Below are 22,285 nucleotides of genomic sequence, written 5' to 3'. Positions count from 1 at the left end.
TTTTTTTTCTTTACCCCGAGTCACACTCTGGGTTAACACAGGGGAGGTTAAAGTATGTTTAAGGGTAACGCATGGAAGAGTTAGAGCTAGTGTTAATATTTATTTTTGCCAGCTGTGTCTCATTAGGGAGATTTCTCCTTCTTGTAAACTTTCAGTTGCCGCAGAAATCATTGTCCCCATTGGTTAGCTTTTTCCTTCATCCTTGATATAGGAGCAACTCAACATTTGGATTTACCTGCTTTTCTATTAACATTGTTGCTGTGACTCTGCCTTATGGTGGACAGAGACACCAATAAGACTTGGTTAAGTTATAATCCTTTACCGTGCTTTTTAAATGTTTTTTTTTTTTTTTTTTTTTCTTTTCAAGTTGCAAGTAACTGAGGATGAGGTACTTTATAGTACATTTAGCTAGAAAGGTAATTGATGACTTTCTGAGGGTTCTTCTACTGCTTGTAAAGAATATGTAATGACTAGCTTGGGCACACAAAGCTGCTTTTAGGCGGATTTCTAGCAATGTTTTTTAATTTTAAAAAGAATGGGACATGGTTGTCAGCAACAACAGTTGTCAGCTTTATTTTTAGGTCAAACCCCCTACCCACTTCATCACTACTGGTCTCAAATTAAAGCCTGACACAGCCTCTAACCCAGGCATGGGCAAACTACGGCCGTATGCAGCCCGATAAGGTTGCTTCTCCGGCCCTTTGGGTGGTCTGCGGCTCTGGCTGGTGCCAACTCGAGCAGGGTCAGGAGAAGGGGGGGGGGGGGGGGTCGGGGCTGCACCGTCCAGAGCCGCGGAATACGTCCCCTAATTGTATCCTTGGATGTGGGCGGGCTGTGTCTCTGAGCTTGCGATGGGAGATTTGTCGGGCTGTCACTACACACAACCTGCCCACTCTTCCATTTGCAGGCTCAGATCCGCGATGGGAGGGTTATGCCATCATGACGTGATGTTGAGTGGCATCATGATGGCATAACCCCGCCCACTCTCCCATCGGCCCCGCCTCTCAAATTTTATATCAGATTGTGGCCCCTGAATGAAAAAGTTTGCCCACCCCTGCTCTAACCTCTGCCCAATCTATTGAGGATTCAGTGGGAAACTTTGGCTGAAGTAGGGCTTTAAAAGCCTTTTGTGATCACTTGCAGTAACTGTAAAATAAACAAGTGCTGTACACAAAGCTGCTCAGTTCTATGGAAGAGGGGAGGATGAGCTGGAGGCAGTCTCTCTGCTACAGAAAATCACTGTGGTCATTCCCAGTAAGTTATTTAGTGAACTGCCCGGTGGATTGTTACATGACGTTGAGGGAGCTGCTGTACACAATGGATCACAAATGACTGTGATTGTTCTGAGCAGCAATTCTCTAGTGCATGCAGTTAAAACATTTGTTTCTTCAGCCTCCAAATAATCTGGGTCAAGCAATGTCCAGGACAATCAAACATTTACATACTGTGCTGCAACCTGACTTCAGTGAATTAGTTGTAAGCAGTGTTTTATTTATTTTTTCCTGTCCAGCTGATTTACTGCTCTATGTATATGCCTTATAATCTATACAGGTGAACTTAAACGTAGCCGTGACTTGGAAATGATTAGATACATACACAAAGAGCTAAGCTCAGCATGTAGAATAAATCTGATGACTAATGATAGGGTTTTTCTCTGGCGCTCACCAAGCATTCTTTGGTGCTTTTTGTATTATTCTTTATTGGGAGATGTTTTTGTTATGTCAATTGTGCACACAAGTTTGCTTTTCTCAGAAAAATAGCGGTCACGGTGCACTAAGAATGACAACATGACTTCTTGTAAAAACCACAGTATTTCAAACAAAAAATTGCACTTTTTTTTAGTATTTGGCAAAACAACATCTTTCATATAGTTACAGGTTTCTTTTACCTGGTCTTTCATTGTATGGCAAGGAAGTAATAACTGGTTTGAAAGTAACTAACACTGCTTGGTGTTTTTCATTTAAACAAGATAACTCAGCCAAGGTTTTTTTTTTATTTATTTTTTTTTTGTAATGCATGACATTTTACAGATTTTCCAATATGCTATATTATGGACTCCATATTTATAAAAAGGGGATTCTGACATTCCCTCAAACATGGTAAACCAGGTAGTGTTTGGAATCATGTTAGACAATGTAGTTTCTAACATATGCCAATACAAAAATAGCTAGAGATAAGAAAACAAAAAAACACAAATCATCCAAGTACTCTAAACAAAAAAATAAATAAAAATAAATTGATCAGAAGACAATGAAAAAACATGAAAAACATTACATACAATATCGTATCCTAACTAGTGTTGGTATTCGAATATTATAAGGTTATCCTTATATTCGACCTGAATATGGCTGTTCAAATTCGGATAAACCTGACCCGAAAAAAAATGTGATTCAACGGCAAAAATTTGGATAAAATAAAGTAAACAAATGTGTTAAAAATAAATGTTACATTTAAAAAAGATCCTTTCCAAAGACAAGAATTGCACGTATGTACGCAGCTTTTGAGATACTTATATTGGAGCACTAGAGGTTCTGAATGAGGAGATTTCAGCCAATCAGAGACCTCTAGTGCTGGGCATCTTCTCAATGATTGGAGCTGTGGCTGCAGTCATTGAGAAGAGTGTGCGATCCCTGGGGCACTAGAGGTTAATTAACTTCTAGTGCCCCGGGGATCATAGTGGAACTGCAGAGTTCAACACATACAACTAGTAAAGGGCTGCAAGAGCTATCTGATTGCTCTTGCAGCCTCTAATAGCCCCTAAAAATAACCTGAATTCTCCCACCATTGACTTCAATGGTGTTCGAATTCCGCATTCGTTCACCGGAACAATATATCACTATTCGATCGAATAGCTGTCGAATCGAATAGTGAGATATTCGACCAACACTAATCCTAACCTCACGTTACATTAAAAAAAAAAAAAAAAAAAAAAGCTCTATATCTGCACCAATTGATACCCTTCAACAAATTCATCGACTAGATCTAGAAAATGCCACTGCTGACCATTAGTGAGGAACAGTGGACATTCTTTAATATGTTTTTAAGAATTAAGATATTTTAAACCATGGTATGTGGCAGAGAAGAGTTAGAATCAGAGAACCTCCCCCTTCCCCTAACAACCAAAAATGCTTCATTCTTTGGGTTTTTGGAGTGTTTTATAGTTGTTTTAAAGCGGGACTTTTATCTATAAATCAAAAAAAGGAGCAGCCCATAGCCTCTTGGGATATGTGATATAGATTTCCCCAGAGGCTCTGCCCTCCAATAAGCCTTTACTGCTTTGGTGGTCAAGACAGGACTGCCCCCCCCCCCCTCCTTCAAACATTTTGAGGGGGTGGGAGGGAGTGAATTTTACTTTATATAAATGTGTTTCTGGTCTTTTAGGACTGGATTTGGACAGGCCTGCTTTATGCTGTGGCATCAGTCATTGTAGAGAATGTGTTTTCTTTACAGCCCATCTCTCTCTGGTGTGTACTGAAAGCATTGTGTACTGAGGTCAGTGTTTATTGCCTATTGGATTGAATAGTAATTTGAAACATGGGGGCTTATGTCATTGCGTTGTGTAAGTCTTGGTACTGGGTGCACCATGACCAACTCATTATGTATATATTTATTGCTTCTTTATGGATACCAATGAGAACAATATATATGTGCTTAAAAACAATTCTCCTAACCCCCCCTACCTTTCCAAAACATATAAGTAAATGTGTGGCAAATACCGGCCATAGTGGAAATATAAAAATTGCTGTTATCAAAAAGGGGTATATAGGTATCAAAGATGAAGGTGATGAAGCAAACCTGTCATTACTATAAACGTAGAGAATGGACTAAAGCATTGCAAGGCCAATAGCTTTACCCTTCATCTGGACCTTAATGCTGTGCTGCTATGAGAACCCAGTTTTTACTTTATATCCATCCTCATTAAGAAAAGAGTATCAGGAGCTATAGGCAGGCTTAACAAATAAATTGGACCATAAAGGCTTCATTTTAAATGTTACCCAATTGTTTTAGATACTGGAGAGGTTTTCCTGTCCTGTCCAAAGTCCTTACTTTGTATTTCCTTAACAATCCGCAGTAATTATACTACAAAGTGTGTGCATGTGGTCCATGTCCCTTTTGGACGGGAGTTGGACAGGCCTGCTTTATGTTTTGGCATTATTTGGTGTAAGTAAAACAGCCACAGACAGAGCTCCATCTATTCAACATCTAACACCAAGTTAATTAGGTCAAAACAGACAGGGGACACAGCCTACCTGTTGAGTTAAAATGTCAAATATTTATCTTTGTGTACCTATTTACAGAATGGTAAGGGTAAGCTTTGGTATGCTGTTCTAGTTTTGGCTTCCACAGTATGTACTGCTTTCAGTAAAAAAAGAAATGTTTGCATGGAAAGATTTGCCTTGGAAATCCTTAGGGCCCTGTCCTTGAATTATTTGTTTAGCAAGTCAATTTTATTTATCAAGAGATGGTTTTATATGGAGCTTACTGTAAGCCTATTGAAAATAGCTGATGAGTGAATCATAAGTGTCTCTGTGATATTCCAGTAAGAAATGAATCTGTGTGCGTTGTAAGTCAATAAACAATTTGGCCAACTCAAATGAAGGAGTAACCGTATTGCCACAATTCAGTGTGACAGCGTGTTGTCTTCATTTTATACCCATCCTTTCCTTCTTCCTACATTTACTATAAAAGATCTGCAGGTTTCCAGCTGGAGTGACTTCTTACCCAGAGAAGATTAATTTAATATTTTTTATTTTCTGTGAGAGTTCATACCATTCCAAATGCTTAGGATTGGTTTACACTTAAGAAATTTGGTGCTGTCCTAAAAACATAATGAGATTGTCAGTATGTTTGGATGTCCCTGTTATCTGTGCATTTTTAATCCTTTACCTTTAAGCTTTTTAAATAAAATCTTGTTTACTCTGTGGGTGAATGGAAATGTATGTTTATGGTCATACTGCAAACCACATAAGAGATGTCCACATGTGAAGCTAAGGTGAAATTACTAACAGAACAGAAAGCAAATGCCTAAAAGGGGAGATCCAGAAATATTCTGATGTACTAAGAATCATCCAGCATACTCCACATCAGCAGGATATAAAGTGGGCTCAAGATAATGGACGCAGCTTCTAATCTTTGGTTTGTGGAAGTTGCAATTTGCAGAAAAATTAGATGAATTCTTTTCATCAGGACACTAAAGCTATGTACACAAGTGCAGTAATGTCGTTGGAAAGGATCTTTCACTATCCTTTCCAACAACAGAGTTCTGTACATACAGCTGTATGGGGGGGGGATGACTGAGTGGCAAACCGCTACGTTCTCTCCCCCTTCGCTACCATTACGATCGTTTGCTGTCCATCGTCCGTGGTTCCGTCGGGACAGCTGTATGGACGTCAAGCACTGTACACGCCAGATTCTCACCCAGTATAAGCCGTGAGACGATTATCTGACGAGAACCATTGCACATGTGTACCTAGCCAATTTGGGAACACTGATGTTGAATTCTGTTTGGGGTTTTCGTTGAGCTAAGCTATCCTGAAAATTTTTTTTCTAAATATGCAGTGAGAGAAAGGAGTATTTGATCTGCTGATTTTGTACGTTTGCCCTCTGACAAAGAAATGACCAGTCTATAATTGTAATGGTAGGTTTATTGTAGGGATGAGACAGAATAACAACAAAAGAACCCTCAGTGCCTCAAAAGCCACATCAAATATTCTTTACCTCACTGTATGCCTTCAACATTCTGTATATTAAAATACTGCCAGGCAAATTGGTGAATTTCAGACTCTTTACTGAAAGATACACTTGTGTAGGTTTGATACTTGGGTCTGCACTGTATTGTTGATTGTAAGTTTTTTTTTTGTTTTTTATTTTTTGATAACTAAAGCAGTCAGGATTCTTCCTATTTACAATAAAAAATAGTTGCTATGAGCAGAATATCCCATTAGGTTCTAAAGAGAATTGTGTTAACCTTTTTCTTCCTCCTCTCCCCCACAGATGACCATAGCCGTGTCAAACTACAGAATGTGGAAAATGATTATATCAATGCCAGTCTCGTCGTTGTTGAAGAAGCGCAAAGAAATTATATTCTAACACAAGTAAGTGTTTGTTGTTCGTAAGTCTAACTACTTTTTCTAAGAACATTTGTAGATATAGGTTTAGTGTGTTTGTGTGATGTCCGTATGTTTGTTTTGGAAAAATGTTTCTTTACTTGCTGACCATTGTCTAGGTGTTCCCAATGTCCTACCTATTTCCTGTTTTCTGTTAAGTGTACATTTTGGTTCTGGTTTAGAAGGCTCATTTATTAACAAAAAAAACTTTGACAAAGGTGTTAATGTCATGTGTGTATCATATTACCAGATATGGGAATTTACTCAGAATTTCTTCTGGAATGTGTAGATGATTCTTGTAATGACTTCCTTGGCTTTATTCCCAGTTTTTCCATTAATATATGTATAGCTCTTTTTTTTTTTCTGATAGAAGCGATCATTTAATAAGAAGAATTTTGTGCATGAATTTTGAAAATTCATAATTACTTTTTAAACAGTTTGCTGTTTTGCTAGCAGATGAACCCTTTAACAAAAGGCTCCAATGTATTACCAGTCAAATTTAAGGATCATAATGGAGACAAACCAGGTTTTTGGTTTAAAGCAATTGGTTCTTTCCATTGTGGCTTAAGACAATGTTGGCATTAGGGGTTTCGTTCTGGTTTTACAACTTTCTTTATATGTTTTGAGGCTTTACCAGATATATGAATGTAACATTCAATATCCTGGTCTCACAGACACGTAAAGTAGATAGTGTATTGGAGCACGCTCCAGTTTCTGTCTCTTCATACCCTAAAAAATTCAACGCTAATAAACCCTTTGGATATCATATTAATGATCCTACCTCAAATATCAGCCCAGTGAATAGGTAGCATACAAAGGCCTTTTATTTTTTTAAGGTTGCTGAAAGTCATACTGCATTTGGGGAAAAACTTGTTAATTTGGTATAAACTGTTAAGGAATTAGCTTAATTACATCTAATTATGAATAGCTATTGTAGTATCTCGGAGGCTCCAAGGTCTATCCGCTAAGGCCTATACCATGATTAACCAGATCTTTTTGTATACATGAAAGCCTGTGTTACTGTAGATGGGCTTCTAGAAGTTTTGATGGATGAAAGGTGAAATCATATAAAGGACACAAGATGGGCTAGATCCAGGTATGAACTATTTATAGGCAGAGGGAACGGTATGTATACTAGTAGGGAATAGAACACATAAGCTAATGCTGGAAGGAGAGGCATCAAGGAGGTTGTGCTGGGGGTGCCTTTGGTAAGAAATTGCATCAGCATTTGAGGTATCAACTTTTACCTTGTCCAAACCAAATATACTAGAGAGCATTACATAATATAGAACTTTTGTCAAATCTAGGTTACCACTTCAAAATATCAGTTAATATTTTCAAGTGGAACTATAGTTACACAATTACATGCAAGCAGGCAGGTTCGTTGTTGCAGAAGTGATGGGCAATGTCTCTTCGGCTAAAAAACATACTTACCTCTCTGTTTGCAATGTTACTTTTCAAGAACACTGAGCTGTGCATTTGCAGTGTAGTGCTGGAATGCCGGGTCTGAATGTGATTAGGAAAACAAGTTCCTTTTATTGCAGAATTGACATTGCCTGACTATTCGAGATTTCAGAGAAAGGGCTTCTATGATCTTGGCTGATCTCAAGGCTGAATTTCCTTTATCCATAAGGTACCCTATATCCTTCACACTGCCCAACCCTTGTGATGAATTCTTGTTTTCTGAAACAGGCTGCAGTACCTGTAGAAAATGTTCTGAAATCTAGTAGACACATCAGCAAAAACAAAAGTTTCTTCTGTAACTAGTTTTCTACAAAATGAAGTCATCAGTTGGTTTTGTGTTATACATTTTTTTATAAAGAGAGCCTTTGTAACCTCAAGATATCCTTTTTTTTGTAATTCATGATATTGCTTCCTCTGTAATTTCCATGTGTTTGATTAAAAACTCTCAGGAAATCTTCAATTTGGAACAACCTAATAAGCTGGCCCTTTTTCTGATGCTCTGGGTTAAATCTGTACTTTAGGTGTATATGGTTGTAAAGTTTGTGGTTTCCCATTTTATACATTAAGGTAAATGGTTGTATCTCTGACAAATGCTGATTTGCTTACATGTAAATTTCCAGCTGATTATGTGAAAATGTTTCAAAACAGGCATAGATATATTCTTGATTCAGGAAAGCATCCAGACCAGTATGGTTTAAATACAGGATTGATCAAAATTTTCCAACAAGCAACACAACTCATGTTCTGTCCAGCAGTTTTAAAGGTTAAGAGTTGCTGATACTTTCCACAAAATTAGCATTTTCTTAGTTATGATGAACTATGATTTTTTGTGGGGGGGCCTTGGTTTGAAACTGGTAAATATGTGACGATTTGGTTTTTATTATCAGTATGGCCAGTGCTGCATACACCTTTGGGTAAAGACCCTATAATAGAAAATCAGAAAACTTTTAGCCACTTTGCAAATGCTTGCTAATGTGGTTTAAAAACATTCCCATTCAGTTCTATAGAAGTGATTTGGTAATTGTCAATGGGCCTGATTTATTAAAGCTTCCCAAGACTGGAGAGGATACACTTTTATCTGTGAACCTCAGTGATCCAAAAAATCTGGATTAGATCTGGTTTAGGATTGAAAACATTTGCTAACAACTAGCAAATTACTTTAGGAAATCCATTCCAGGTTTACTGATGAAAGTGTATCGTCTCCAACCTTGGAGAACTTTTAACAAATCAGGCCCATTGAGTCTGTAATCTGTTAACTATCTGTGATGCTAATTGCCAAGGAGGCCAAAGGATGACTAATTTAGTCTGTAAATGTAAAATGTGTGACAAGTACACTTTTTCTGCAGTTTGTTTCTGTCAAGAATGAGTTAATTAAAAAAGAAATCTGGTGATCACCATTAACAGTTTTTACTTTCTTCTCAGGGCCCTCTCCCCAACACCTGCTGTCACTTCTGGTTAATGGTGTGGCAGCAAAAAAGCAAAGCAATTGTAATGCTGAACCGAACCATTGAGAAGGATGCGGTGAGTGTTGCATTCAGTGTGCTTTCTTGGAAATGAAGTCATGTTCTAGCAGTTACAATCAGTTTCACATCTCCATCTGCTGTTTTCTCTTTATAGCAATAATTTCCTGGCTTTAGATTGTGTCACCAGTCTGAAACATACTGTATTGGGCTGCTGAACCTTGCATGCAATACATTCTGGAAATGGATCCTAAGCACCTAAATTTAATCAATTCATCCATATTCGCCAACAATTTTTGAAGTCTTACAATTGATTTTGGACACTTGAAAGCAGAGCTGAATAACGATTGAAGAAGCACAGGCATTTTTTTTTTTTTTTTTTTTAGAGACATGATGTGAAGGAATTAGAAAACTGGTCTGTATTAAACAGGCAAATGTATCTATTAAAAGATACCATTTTTTTCTTTGAGAAAGGGAGATGTTGCTTTTTCATTTGTTTTACTACTTTTCCAAGATACCAAAGGGTATTGCTAGGAAGGGTGCTGTCAGGAGATGCAGCAGGATGAAGATATATCAGGGAGTTGTTAGTGGGGAGTTTTCCCACTTACTGTCAGTAGAGTATCAATTAAGGAATCCCCATACCTCAAATTCTTTTTTTTTTTTTTTTTTTTTTTTGCCATTGGTCTGCCACAATGGATGCAGTGGATAGATTTTTGTTGTATGTGAGACTGTGCAGTCTTTGCTATGATTTATATTACATATTAAATCATATACACCTACAGGCACAGACAGTACTTCTGTAAAAAGCAACTGTAATTTTGAGCTTACATAATGTTTGTAAACCAGAAATGTAGGTAAGGGTTAGTATCCATTTTAGTATTGCTGTAATTAGTTTTAACCTTGCTCCTTTTACCTATATTTTCATGGCAGTGATTTTGTTAACTGGTGTAACTAACACTGTCATGTAAAGCTGCTATTAAATGTGTTATCTGCAGAGAGACTTGCCCGATTGGACAGAAGACCTCTCTCTAAACTTTCAGAAATGGAAGCAAGTGTTGGGTGCCTCTGGATAGAGTTGTCAAAATGTTATAAAAACTCCTAATAAATGTTAATTGTAAGGAGACCATATGATATATAATACAATATGTTAAAATACTTATTCCACGGGTAATAGTCATTAGTCATGATTAATGCCCAATCAGTTGATGTTTTATCTGGTGTAAAGCCCAACTGAAATTTTTTTTGCTGATAGTGCTATATATTTTAATCATACAAGTTTTTTACATTTGTGTTTTGTGTTTTAATTTGTTTAACCAAGTTTTTTTTTTATATTTAACATGTGAAGTGAAACACTTGTCAGTCAGCTTGATGGCAGCTCAACATAAGTGTTAAACTCACTCTGCATACCAGTAAAAATGTTTACCTGGAATATGCAGCACTTCCATGTTCTACATATACAATCACTGCAGATATTGGCCACATTGAAAGCCAAGGTGTCATCTACTGCCCTCAAACTCTGTTTTGAAAGGACTGAGGAGAATGTGTAATGGAGGGGAATCGACCTTTATTTCCTCTGCAGATTAACAGCACGTCGCCCGAGGATGAACGCCTGTAAGGTGGCCTCTGCTTTTCAAGTATGCACCCATCAAGGCCTGTAGTTTAGCATGGAGCATCTTAAAGGAATCATGGCAAATAAATTATAAAACATCACAGGGTGGTTTTCTTTTAACTCCCATCGTGCTTGTGGGCAATAAACATCCCCCTTGACTGGATTAAGATTTATCATCTAAATAAGCTATTTGGATGAAAAACAAAACATCTTCAACATTACAGATCAAATCCAGTTGAATATGACCAACCACTCCTATCTATACTGTGACCCAGTAAAAACCTTCACAGACCTAATTAGTTTTACTGTTACAAAATCTGTTACAACATGTGTGATAAAATGGGAAATCTTTGGTTTTTTTCCTTGTACTGGTATGTATATGTTTAGCACTTCTCTGGTTGATGTATATATTCATGCATTCATATAGGTAAAGTGTGCACAGTATTGGCCTACTCCCGAGGATGAAGTACTTCCTTTCAGAGAAACAGGACTGTGCGTAAAGCTGTTATCTGAGGATATTAAAGCAAACTACACAGTCCGAGTGTTGCAGCTTCAGAACATCAATGTAAGTTGTTTCATTCATGGAAAACCCAGAGCATCTTATTTCATGTTATTTTTATGTTAAAAACGTATCAATATTGAACGTTTTTGGATGTTGAAATGGAAAATGGTGTACAGGGTTCTCCCCAGCCCCTTTTAGTCGGGTGCACCACCCGACACTTTTCAGCAACCACCCAGCTGTTTTTAGGAGGGTATTAAAGAGTTACAGATGCTTGCTCACAATACAGGGGATGCCATCCAGCTTAAAAATTTTTTTGGTTTAAACACTAATATATAAAGAGCAGTAAAGTGTAAGGGCCCTGGATAGTTGATAGCGAGAGAGTAGATTTACCTTACCTATAAGGGTCCCATGCTATTTCTGTGAGGTAGATTGTGATCTGGCGGTATTGTATAGGATGTTTTCAGAGCATCTGCCTGTTAAATTTTTTTTTTATTCTGTGTGGGATTATTTTTAATGAAGATGTTTGTCAGTGTCATATTTTGAGACCTAAAGATGTGTTTTTTTTTCTTTTTTTAAATCTGTTTGTCTCTTATGTCCAAACCTTTGTATACTTAAACTGTATGAAATATACCTCTTGGAAAGTTATTTAGTTATGTTATGATTTATCTCAACTTTATTTCTGTAGCGTTCATGCAACCTTCCTTCATCATTAGTGGGTTCCTGTATAGTTTAGCAACCCACCATGGTTCATAATTTAATGCATTGGAGTGATCTGTCAAAAAAAGTTGCATGTACTACTCTTGCTTTGTTCTGGTACTTTGGCAGCCCATTCTTTATAAAGAGCTACCTTAACACAAAGCAAGTTACTTAGCCAAAAATGTTTGTGCATTTGTAAAAACAGTGTTTTAGAAGTGACAGTTGTGAATCAAACGCTGCTGCTGACACACTAGGCCAGTGCACTGGTTTTCCCAAGTAGATGCCAAGGAGGAAGGTCGCTTGTTTTTAACAAGGAATTCAACACGCACAAGCTCTGACCTGCTACTTTGTGATTAAATTGTTTTTGATCATATTTTTTCGTTTTTAACCATGAGATATAATAGTATATGTAGATATATCTGGAGTTTTACTGTACAGATTAGATTTGGTTTCTTATATAAAAACTTCTCATTGGTCAATTAACTTTTTATGTATATTATTCAGACTGCAGAATCCAGAGAAATTTTCCACTTTCATTACACCACATGGCCAGATTTTGGTGTTCCAGAATCTCCAGCCTCCTTTCTAAACTTCTTGATTCAAGTCAGGAACTCTGGTTCCCTTGATCCTGGTTATGGGCCCACAGTCGTACACTGCAGTGCAGGGATTGGACGTTCTGGGACTTTTTCTTTGGTTGATACGTGTCTTGTACTAGTAAGTGTACTTTGTGTAATGTTATAGTTTCATAATTATTTTTGATTGTTTTCTGCATATCTATCATTACCACAAATGGTGAAATATTCTCTGCTTTTTAATTGATGACAAAACAAGAACAAAATATTAATATTGCAATTTAAAGGGTTGCAGTCTGCACTAGAAGCATAAAACAGTGTCATTCTATTTCTGAAAACTACTTAACCACCCTATACACTATGTAATGGCGATAAACAAAGGCTAGTGTATGTAAAACACAATAATCTTGTTTTAGATCCATGTGAGTCTACTTTAATAATTATGGTATACTTTTCATATAGATGCATGTCTGTGTTTATAGTATACAAAAGCTTAGAAGCATGTTTGATTAACTTATGTTTTCCACATATGTAACCATGTTGAAATTACCATCCCCCCCCCCCCCCCCCCATATCTCTCAGATTGAAAAAAGGAAAGATCCTTCAACGGTGGACATAAAACAAGTGTTGTTAGATATGAGGCGTTACAGAATGGGACTAATTCAGACACCCGGTCAGCTGAGGTTTTCCTATATGGCCGTGATAGAGGGAACAAAAATGTTAATAGGAAGTTCAAGCCAACAGGTGGGTACTGAATTGTGTGCTCTTAGATTACTACGATTACTGGTCAGCCCTTCCCAATACAGGAGATGACTTGCTAACATTTCCTACCTGTCATACACTTGCAGCATTTTTTTTCTCTTGGTTGTGTGCAGTTATTCCTGAAATATAACAAATGTGTATTTAGTAAAAGTTTTTTAGTGTTGTTGCTTTGTCCTTGGCATAAATTGTGTATTTTATCATTCCTAAAGATGTTGTTTATAAAAGGGGGTATAGTTTATATTAAACTCTTGAGTCCTCTCTACTTTGATCCCACCTCTGGGCTAATACCCATCTGTAGCTTGTTTTAGTTTCAGGCATACAAAACAAAATGTGCCTTGCAGGTAGAGCTTTTATTGGTATAACTTGCCTGTACTTGATGCTTTTGTCAAGGTATCCTGCTTGTTTCTTGGTGCTCTCAAAGATATGAGTGAGGATGAGGATCTGTATAATTTTATTTTGAGTAGAGATGTGGGGGGGGGGAAACTGGGAGAAGCCTCAAATATTACTCTAAAAACGTAGCATTTATGACTAAGCCCATAGGTTAAAGTGAATCACAGGATACAGTTTATTAGGGGGAATAAAAAAAGTAAATAAAATCTTTGAACTCTGAATGCTTCAATATAAAGCATAATGCCTAGAATTTTGAGATCAAAGGCAGAATGTAAAGCTAAGTGTGGATCCTTTTTGTTTAATTCACAAGTGGCAACAGTCTAAAAGGCCAAACTTTTAGGATGTGTAAAAGAGAAAGAAGGTTATGGGGGTCAAAGGCCCCATACTTCAAGGCCACATGGTAATGTGAATAGATCTTTGCTAACAGATAGAAATTTCACTAAACCCCAGGTTTGACATTTTTTGGTTACACTAGACAGTTGTTTTAAATTCAGCCATTTTGACATTTGATTTAACTTATAGAATCAGTGTACAGACCTTTCCAAAAATGACCAAACCGATGAACGATACAATGGTAAGCGGCCCCATACAGAAGAGGAGGAGCAGAATGATGATAAATCTCAAGAAACAGAAACCTCAGAAAGGTAAATGACTGTCTCTCTTGTAATGTACGTTGCTAATAACTTGACAACTATTTGTCAATGGTTAAATTGGACTAATATAGTTTATTTTTTAAAATAGGACTAATGATTGATCTGTATTAGAACCGTCAACACCGATTCAAGCCTGTAATAGAATGTATAATTTCCAGCATTTGTGTTATGCAGACTTTTGCTTGTAAAACCATACCATGAACAGTTGCTACTGAAAAGTGAAACTTGAGGTTGCTTTGTTATCCTGTGGCTTATTGTAAAATACTTGTGTGTACAGTAGGAATAAATCTTTCTGATGCTTACCATTCTGTCCATTATTATCCAGTTTTGTTTTTTTTGTATTTTTTTTAGCGCCAACATATTACGCAATGCTTTACAAAGTCCAAAGTCGTGTCACTAGCCATTCCTCAAAGGGGCTCACAATATAATGTCCCTGCCATAATCATATGCTATTAATACAGTCTAAGGTCAATTTGGGGGGAAGCCAATGAACCTAACCGCATGTTTTTGGAATGTGGCAGGAAACCAGAGTACCCGGGGAAAACTCACACAAACACTGGGAGAACCTGCAAATTCCTTGCAGATAGTTACCTGTGACCTAGCACTGCAAAGGCCAGAGAGCTAACTTCTGAGCTGATGTGCTGCTCTAATCTAGGTTGTAGAAGGGAGAGTTCCACACAATCTATTCTGCTCCAGGCATTTAGTTTTTCTACCTGAACAAAGGCAGTTTTGGCCAAAGAAAAAGCAAACAGTTTCTGCTAATACTTGTATTGTCTGTGGGCTCCCTGCAGGAAATCTTTTGTCCATAACCAACATACACAGAGCAGTAAAAGGTGTGGAGGTGGGCAGCTTAGTAGAATTAGGTCTTTATCAATAAGAGGTTGAGAAAGCACAGATGCAAAGAACGAATTAAGCAAAAGCAAGGTCCTGCTTTTGGATTTAAGGTGCAGGAGTCTTTACAAAACTGAATTAGGCTTGCATGTTTTTCACACGTGATAAAATTGGTTGACATGCATTTTCTGGTTTGCAGAAGTAAAATGAGGTTGATATTAGCCTAAAAACCTAAAGAATACAGCTTTCCACTTGCCAGTCAGTTAAGTCTACTTAATGTGTATTGTAATTTGTATAATAATTTATGCTTAAAAATGTATTTTTTCTTGTAAATTTGCAGTACACTTCGGAAAAGGGTGCGGGATATTAGGAAAGCCAACACCGCGCAGAAAGTGCAACAGATGAAGCAGAAGATGACTGATGTGGAGCGAAAAAGAAAAAGGTGGTTATTCTGGAAACCTTTTCTCATTCCAGTTGGGTTGGCTTCAGCCCTTGTAGTGGGAGCTTTTGTCTGTTGGAAAATCTTTTCTCCCTGACTTTACATGTATGGTGTTTGTGTGGGTGTTTAACACCTTACAAACAGCCCTGGTGCTGTGACTGGTGCAGACCTCGTCCTGGGGTATGGTGTGTTCTTTCAAATGGATACAATCAGTGTGATGTCTTAAGCCATCTCAGGAGCTTTGGGGTCATCATGTTCCTAACAAGCTGCTACCTTTTTGTTTTGTACAGATAAAAATGGTACAATTTTTATGTGTTTTTTTGTTTTACGTAATTACACCAAAAAGTTGTGAAGAGTCTTTCCTGGAATGTGTAAAATGTACAGACCAAGGTTATGCACATGTGTAGATGGGTATGTCTGTGCTACCATTATTAGGGATTTGAGAGTTGGCTTGTAATGATTGGAAAAGCTGTTTCACTTTACCTGTATCTAGTAGTGGATGGATGGGTTTTATGTAAGCTGGTATGTAAGATGGCGGAACCATCTGACCTTTCTTTTGATGTAACCTCTGATGTTTCAGTTGGTGCGATAACTTTTCCTACTGATGTGAGTGATGAGTAGCAACAAGATTACCAGAGGACGTTCAAGCCTGTTTTACATGAAGGGTTTTGGCCATTTTCGTTTTTTGCAGGGGCTAGAGTAAAGTTAAGGATGAAAAGAAACCTAAATGTTTCTATTTTCAGTGGCAGGGTTTATAAAAAGTTGAGTTGGTAAAAGATAGCATTTAAATGTGGCATTTTGTTTCTGGGGAAAGGTCCATGTAAACGAGTTCTTGCAATGCAGAGTCTTAACATAAAGTGTAGTTTTTATATACAAGCCAGACCTCCAACAGATCATTTTATGTTCCATTTTTTCCTTTTATCGAACAAACTTACTGGTTTGATTGTAGGGCACAACCAACAGGCTCTATGGCATTTAAATCTGTGGCCTGGCCTGTTTATACAATGTTTAAATAATAATTTGGATTGCATTTTTCTTTCCATGTTATATATTCTTTGTATCTTGCATAATTTCACTTTCTCAGCTGAAAAGTTAAATCTTGCAATATTGCATTTTATTTATTTTTAATGTATCTTCTTGTCTGTGTTTCCAAGCCTAGCCTTGAAATGGTACACATGTAAGTTTGATTTAAAATATGACCAAAACATAAAAGCATTCTGTTCTTGTGGGTGTGGTATAGCCAGTGAAAGGAGAATTCCTCTGTACAGCAGGGCTTGGTCTGTCAGTTGATGCCTGTAAAGCTTTTAAAGCTCCTCGGTTCCAGGAACCAGTCTTGTATGGATATTCTAGGTGTGTTATGATTCACATATGTCGTTTAACATCTTACAAAAAGTAATGAATGTTGCAAATTATCAAGTGCACAATATACATATCAGTTTTTACTAGTTTGACTTGGTAAAGTAAATACTGTTTTCTGTGGATTACAGCCAGTTGTGCTGCCACTTTGTAATGCGTACTATGTGTACTAGCTGTATGAGAACATGTGATGGTGTTTTATCAGGAATGTTTAGTTTAATGGGAATATTAGGTTGTAAACTCTAAACGTGATGTATTAGTATTTACAAAGAAAAGTAGCAGTGGGTGGCTTAAAGCTGAATCAGAAAAAAAAAACTGTGGTAATGCTAACATATGATGTGACTGTGAAAACTATAATCTGACGAAAGAGGAATAGGTGCAGGGACCGTCAGGCTGGGGAGGAAAAGGTTAGGTAGTGCTGGACAACCATTGGCAAAAAAGTGTGGTTTCCATTTTAGGCAGTTTACAAGATGCATTGAAATCAGAGTAAGGTATTTTAGTACACTAGCCTTTACAACTGATATTCCATAGAGAAATTGCAGTACATTCATAGTGTGTCATTGTATGAGAAATCTTAACTGTAAGGAGGTCTCTATCATTCTAAATCGGCAATACTTTGATAACTTAATGGGAAGCTGGTGTTACAATCTACACACATGTACAAATTCCTGTTCCTTTATTGTTTAGTTACACCTGTCAAGTAATGGATGGGACCAATTTTGCCTTCAAACAGTTGGATTTATTATTTTTATTTCATAGTAATGTTGGATTTTGGTCCTTGCTGTCTCATCAATAGCACCTTTGCCCACCACCATCCGCATCTGAAAACTTTGATAAAATCATAAATTCATGCAGAGTAGACCAAGTTATGATTCCAGCATTGTGCTTATTGCAGCAGAAATTTAGATTTCACAAACAAGTCATTAGCTTCAGATCTTTAATTGTTGTAATCCAAATTAAACAAGTATTGTCTAAATACAAGATCCTTTTTTGTTGCAGTTTTCTGCAGGTAGATGTTGGGGTAAGACTTTTTGGTTCTGCTTTATCCATAGGCCTGTAAAGCCCAGGGATTATGTTACCTCTACAAAGTAAATTTTAGATGTGTGCAAAGGCATTTAGTGCATATGTAGTGGATTTATACCATTTGTAGCTATTGGGCAATATATTTATTTATTACTAGCCAACGGTCATCTCCTTTTCCTGTTCTTACTTCACCGAAGGTTAACAATATGGTTATTTGGTGCTGTACCACATACTTTTTAGGATTTTAGGTGTGTTTAGAGATGCCTTCTGTCTATCACTGAAATAGGGCTTTCTTTTGGCAGGAACAAAGCACAGCTAAAGACTAATGTCTCATTCACTTGAGTTTTAGTGTTTGAATGCTAGTTTAGGGAGCAGTGTGTACAAACCTTTACTAAGTTTTCTGTTAGCCTCAAGCAGCTTTCTTGAAGCTTAAAAAATATATATTTTATTATCAGTTTAAAAATGTTTAGGGGATGGGGTGCCTATCTCTTACCTAGGCTGCTAGAAGGTTTTGGTGAGATTTGCAGTTTAAGATTAGTTTATACTTCTGAAGTATTGAGGAAACTTCTCTAAAGCAACAGCCAGCCCTCCTATTAAAAATTCTGCAAACTGGACACGTTTTATTTATGTTGAATTATATCTTGTAAATAGGCTACAAAAACACTGAAGCAAAGCACTTTAAAAAATACTTTTTTATTCCACACAAACTTGTTTCAAATATTTCCATTTCTATGTTATGTATGTATTGGACTGATGGATCAGAGCAGATATCGGGGATTCTGCGTCTTGGGTATGTTCTTCTCTATATTCTCAGAAAACTGTTGTTGTACCTTCCCTTCCTTTCTTTTAAATAATGAAAGTAATAAAATACTTTCATTCTAAGGGTTCAGATTTCTAAATACTTCAGAGAAACGTTTTGTAACAACAATATTTCACTCCCCTTCCTGGAACCTACTTTTGAGATATGCTGGAGACCACCATCTAGCCTTTAGAATCAGCAACCCAATGACTTGTAATTGAGAAGGGACCCGCTCATTATTATGCTGATATTTGGCCCGCTTTCTGACAACTGAGCATGGAAAGTGTTGTTAAAGAAGTCTAACAACATTCTATAATAGATTCTTGTTGTACGCAGCTATTAAAAAATCTGTAGTACCACACCAATTGATGTATCAAGTTTATGTAGACCGCATCAATGTCTTTTGGGTTCTTTTCAATGTGTATTTGCTATCCTTATATCTCACTGAAAATGAAAGGCTTTTAAATAGGTACACTGTCCTTGTGGGTTGAACTGTTTCGTAATATGTGCTTATTGTTTTCAGAGATATAAATGTCGTTGTTGTTAATTGGTCCAGTTTGTTTTCTATTGGGTTGCAGTTTGTGGGAAGAGGAAGAAAACTTAATGCCACATAGTGTGTTCTTCTGGTGCAGAAATTACGAAGGTTTTTCTGCAGTACAGATTACTAAAGTGTACAATGCTAGATTAGTTAGGTGTATGTCTTATATACAGATGAACATCTTCAACATAGTTTTATCTGCTGATTAAGGTGCACTGTTTGCTTCTAAAATGACCACAAAACTGGAACAATAACCAAATGCATAGCTGAATATAGGAACCCACTTCTTATATTTTAAACTACAAAAGAATATTGCTATATGGTGATGCCCAATTGAAAGTTGCTCCAGAGAGCAGTTACTGAAAATAAAGAAAGGCTCTGAAAATGTTTAAGCAATTTATTGATCAACATTCTTGCCCTCAATTGGCCATTAATAAAAGGGTTTGATCAGTCTTTGAGGTTTTTTTTCGCCTATTTCAATAAAATATTGAAAAGCATGTTTTTAACTTTTGTCTGATAATGCATCAAAAGGCATATGAAATGCTGCAGATAGCTTCAGTATTCCAAGACTGACATTATGGAGACCACATACAGAGGCAATGGTCACATGATGTCTGCTGGAGGAATGTTTGGCCCTTTTCAGCAAACATTAAACATTCCTTTTATGTTTACTATATTGTAGAAGATGAACTATCATTAGTGACAACACTCATATACCAAATGACCCATATAATTTTCTGTTGGGCACCCTAGAACTCCTACTATTTTACATGGTGTATTTACATATTTAGTTCCAAATAATTTAAATAAAACCAAAAGCATTGTAAATAATACTAAGCCATTGATTCCAGGGGGGACTCTTTGTGAATATTATAGTTTTTCATTCACGCTGATTGCAGATGAAATGCTGACACTGTAAATTCAGGGATTGTTTTTAAAGAGTACCTAATGTCTAAGAAGTACTCGGATGACCCCAAGTATGCTTGGCACCTTGATAAAAGGTCATTCGACATACATTGACTTTGAATCTGTTCCCTGGCAATATTACCCACAAGTCTTCCACTTTGTTAAGTATAGAACATATAGTCCATGTTATACTTTCACTTTTTTTTTTGTATTCAGACAAAAATAAATGAATTAAAAGCACATGACCTGTCTGTGTCTTTTGTTCTGGGTAATGTATTGCAGCATTGTTGAAATGAATAGATAGTTCTATTACTATTCCTATAAAACAAAGTGTTGGTTACTTTGAAGTTGTGTTCTGTATGCACACAAAGGGTAACAAACTTTACAGCTACATCTGTAAAAAAATGTTTTATTTTTATTTGCTCCATACAGAGTCCTATTTACCAAAGCGCCTAGAAAAAAAATATTTCATTGATTCGACTGGGCATTTTGAGGAATACCACTTGGTAACCTTGTTGAATCCAGATTGCCTTGTGTAATGATTTAGATAAACATCCAGGGGTTGTTTTAATTTATTTATTTATTTTACTAAACCTGTAAAATGACCATGCGAACAACCCCCCTCTTCTGCTGGTGCTCCACCTAGGCATGAAAAATCAGAGCCTTGCAATTCTCACAATCAATATACCTGATGCTGTTGGCATCTGTACATTATCAATGCAGAAGGTCTTATCCATAATACATAGTGCTATTGCCAGGAGATTAGACAAGTGTTTCATTAGGCCTTTTTGATGTGCCACCACTGTTAAGGGAAACCTGCATAGAGCTGTATGTCGGTTGTTATTGCTCATTTATTAAAAATGGTAGTTGTCTGGCTATCTCACTTTTGTGCTTTAAACACTGTCATTACCTAAAAACTACTTAAGCTATAATAACATAACTAGAGAGCTAGCATTTTCCGGAGATGTTTTTAATGGCAGCCTCCATTTTTCAGCCTGACTGTAACATTTTTATATCTTTTAAGATTGTGATCATGCATGTTAAAACATCTAAATCTCTGTACCGGGCATCAAAGTACCTAAACCAATAGTGCGCCATGAGGCATGACTAAGACTTCAAAAAATTATTGTCCAATCCATTTGTTCAATCCTAAATGAGAGAAGCAATTTTAAAGCTTGTTTGGAATGTTTTCTATGATGACGTCACAAATAAATTGCATTGCTTATCTATGTAGATCATTTATTTTTTGTGGGAGGAAGGGGGTTTGTTTCTCCAAATTTTTATTTTGCCATATGTTACTGAATTGGTCATTTTGTTTTGCATTGTGTCGTAGGCCAAGGCTCCTCGATACATAAACCTGTGCAGCTTGTGACTATTCTGCAGCAGTTACACTGAGAGTCCATTGACATGCAAAGCAAGACATGAATCCCTCTTCAGGAGAGTATGTGAGGTTCATTAATGTGCTGACCTCATTGTGTTATCTGTTTACCGCGTAAACGTCTCCAGCCAGGGGGTGAAGGACATCACCAGCATGAAACTTTGCAGACCAAGTTCACTTCAAGTATCGTCGGGTGTTTTTTTTTTTTTTTTTTTTTTAATGCATGTAATCTAGAATCAATGTAAGATACATTAGAAAAGTACTTTGTATCATTCTGCCATTTACATTGTATTTTTATACTTTTGGGCAGCATTAAATATTTTTTTAAAATGTTACCGTGATTTTTTTTTTTGTTTAAATTTGAAAAGGGTGAATGTTGTATATGGACATAGTACTGGTCAATAGAAAAGGATGGTTCGTTTGTAAATCAACACCCTACACTGTAGAACACATGCTAACACAATAGTGTGACTGGGTCTTTCAGGAAAAAAATACTTTGAATATATAAGGTCCCCTTCCACATCACAAGGGCATCAGATCAGTCCGACAGTTTTGGAAACCAATATTACTAAAAAAGTGCATGTGTAGTAAGGCTAAAGAGTATAATGAAGAGGAACTGGGCATCCATGATCTGGAACACATTTGGGTCCATTTAGCCAAAATACACACTTTTCACAATTTATTTTAAAACCATGTAATAATAAAAATATGATTAATTTATTTTTAATATTTTAAAATTATTTTTATTAATCCCATGTGGAGCTGGGTGACCTGAAAAAGACTTTTTTTTTTTTTTTTTT

At 36.7% G+C, this 22,285-nt stretch overlaps 1 protein-coding gene across 2 annotated transcripts in view; it reads left to right on the top strand.

Moving 5' to 3' along the window:
- Positions 1–21,818, top strand: part of PTPN2 (protein tyrosine phosphatase non-receptor type 2) — a 36,213-nt gene extending 14,395 nt beyond the window's left edge. Inside the window, exons 3-10 of one of the 2 annotated variants that reach the window (XM_072411478.1) lie at positions 5,995–6,095; positions 8,994–9,092; positions 11,068–11,205; positions 12,343–12,552; positions 12,993–13,154; positions 14,085–14,206; positions 15,387–15,488; positions 21,441–21,818. In XM_072411478.1, coding sequence (XP_072267579.1) covers positions 5,995–6,095; positions 8,994–9,092; positions 11,068–11,205; positions 12,343–12,552; positions 12,993–13,154; positions 14,085–14,206; positions 15,387–15,488; positions 21,441–21,462 — 956 coding nt within the window. In that variant the 3' untranslated portion in view covers positions 21,463–21,818. Of the gene's footprint in view, positions 1–5,994; positions 6,096–8,993; positions 9,093–11,067; positions 11,206–12,342; positions 12,553–12,992; positions 13,155–14,084; positions 14,207–15,386; positions 20,348–21,440 lie in introns of those variants that run through there. The other variant, XM_072411477.1, reaches the window with a different exon arrangement.
- The last annotated feature ends 467 nt before the right edge of the window (positions 21,819–22,285 follow it).

This window comes from Pyxicephalus adspersus, chromosome 5 (genome assembly GCF_032062135.1).
Source record: "Pyxicephalus adspersus chromosome 5, UCB_Pads_2.0, whole genome shotgun sequence".
Lineage (NCBI taxonomy): Eukaryota > Metazoa > Chordata > Amphibia > Anura > Pyxicephalidae > Pyxicephalus > Pyxicephalus adspersus.
Note: the sequence above shows the minus strand (reverse complement) of the source record. Positions and strands in the feature narration are given on the sequence as shown.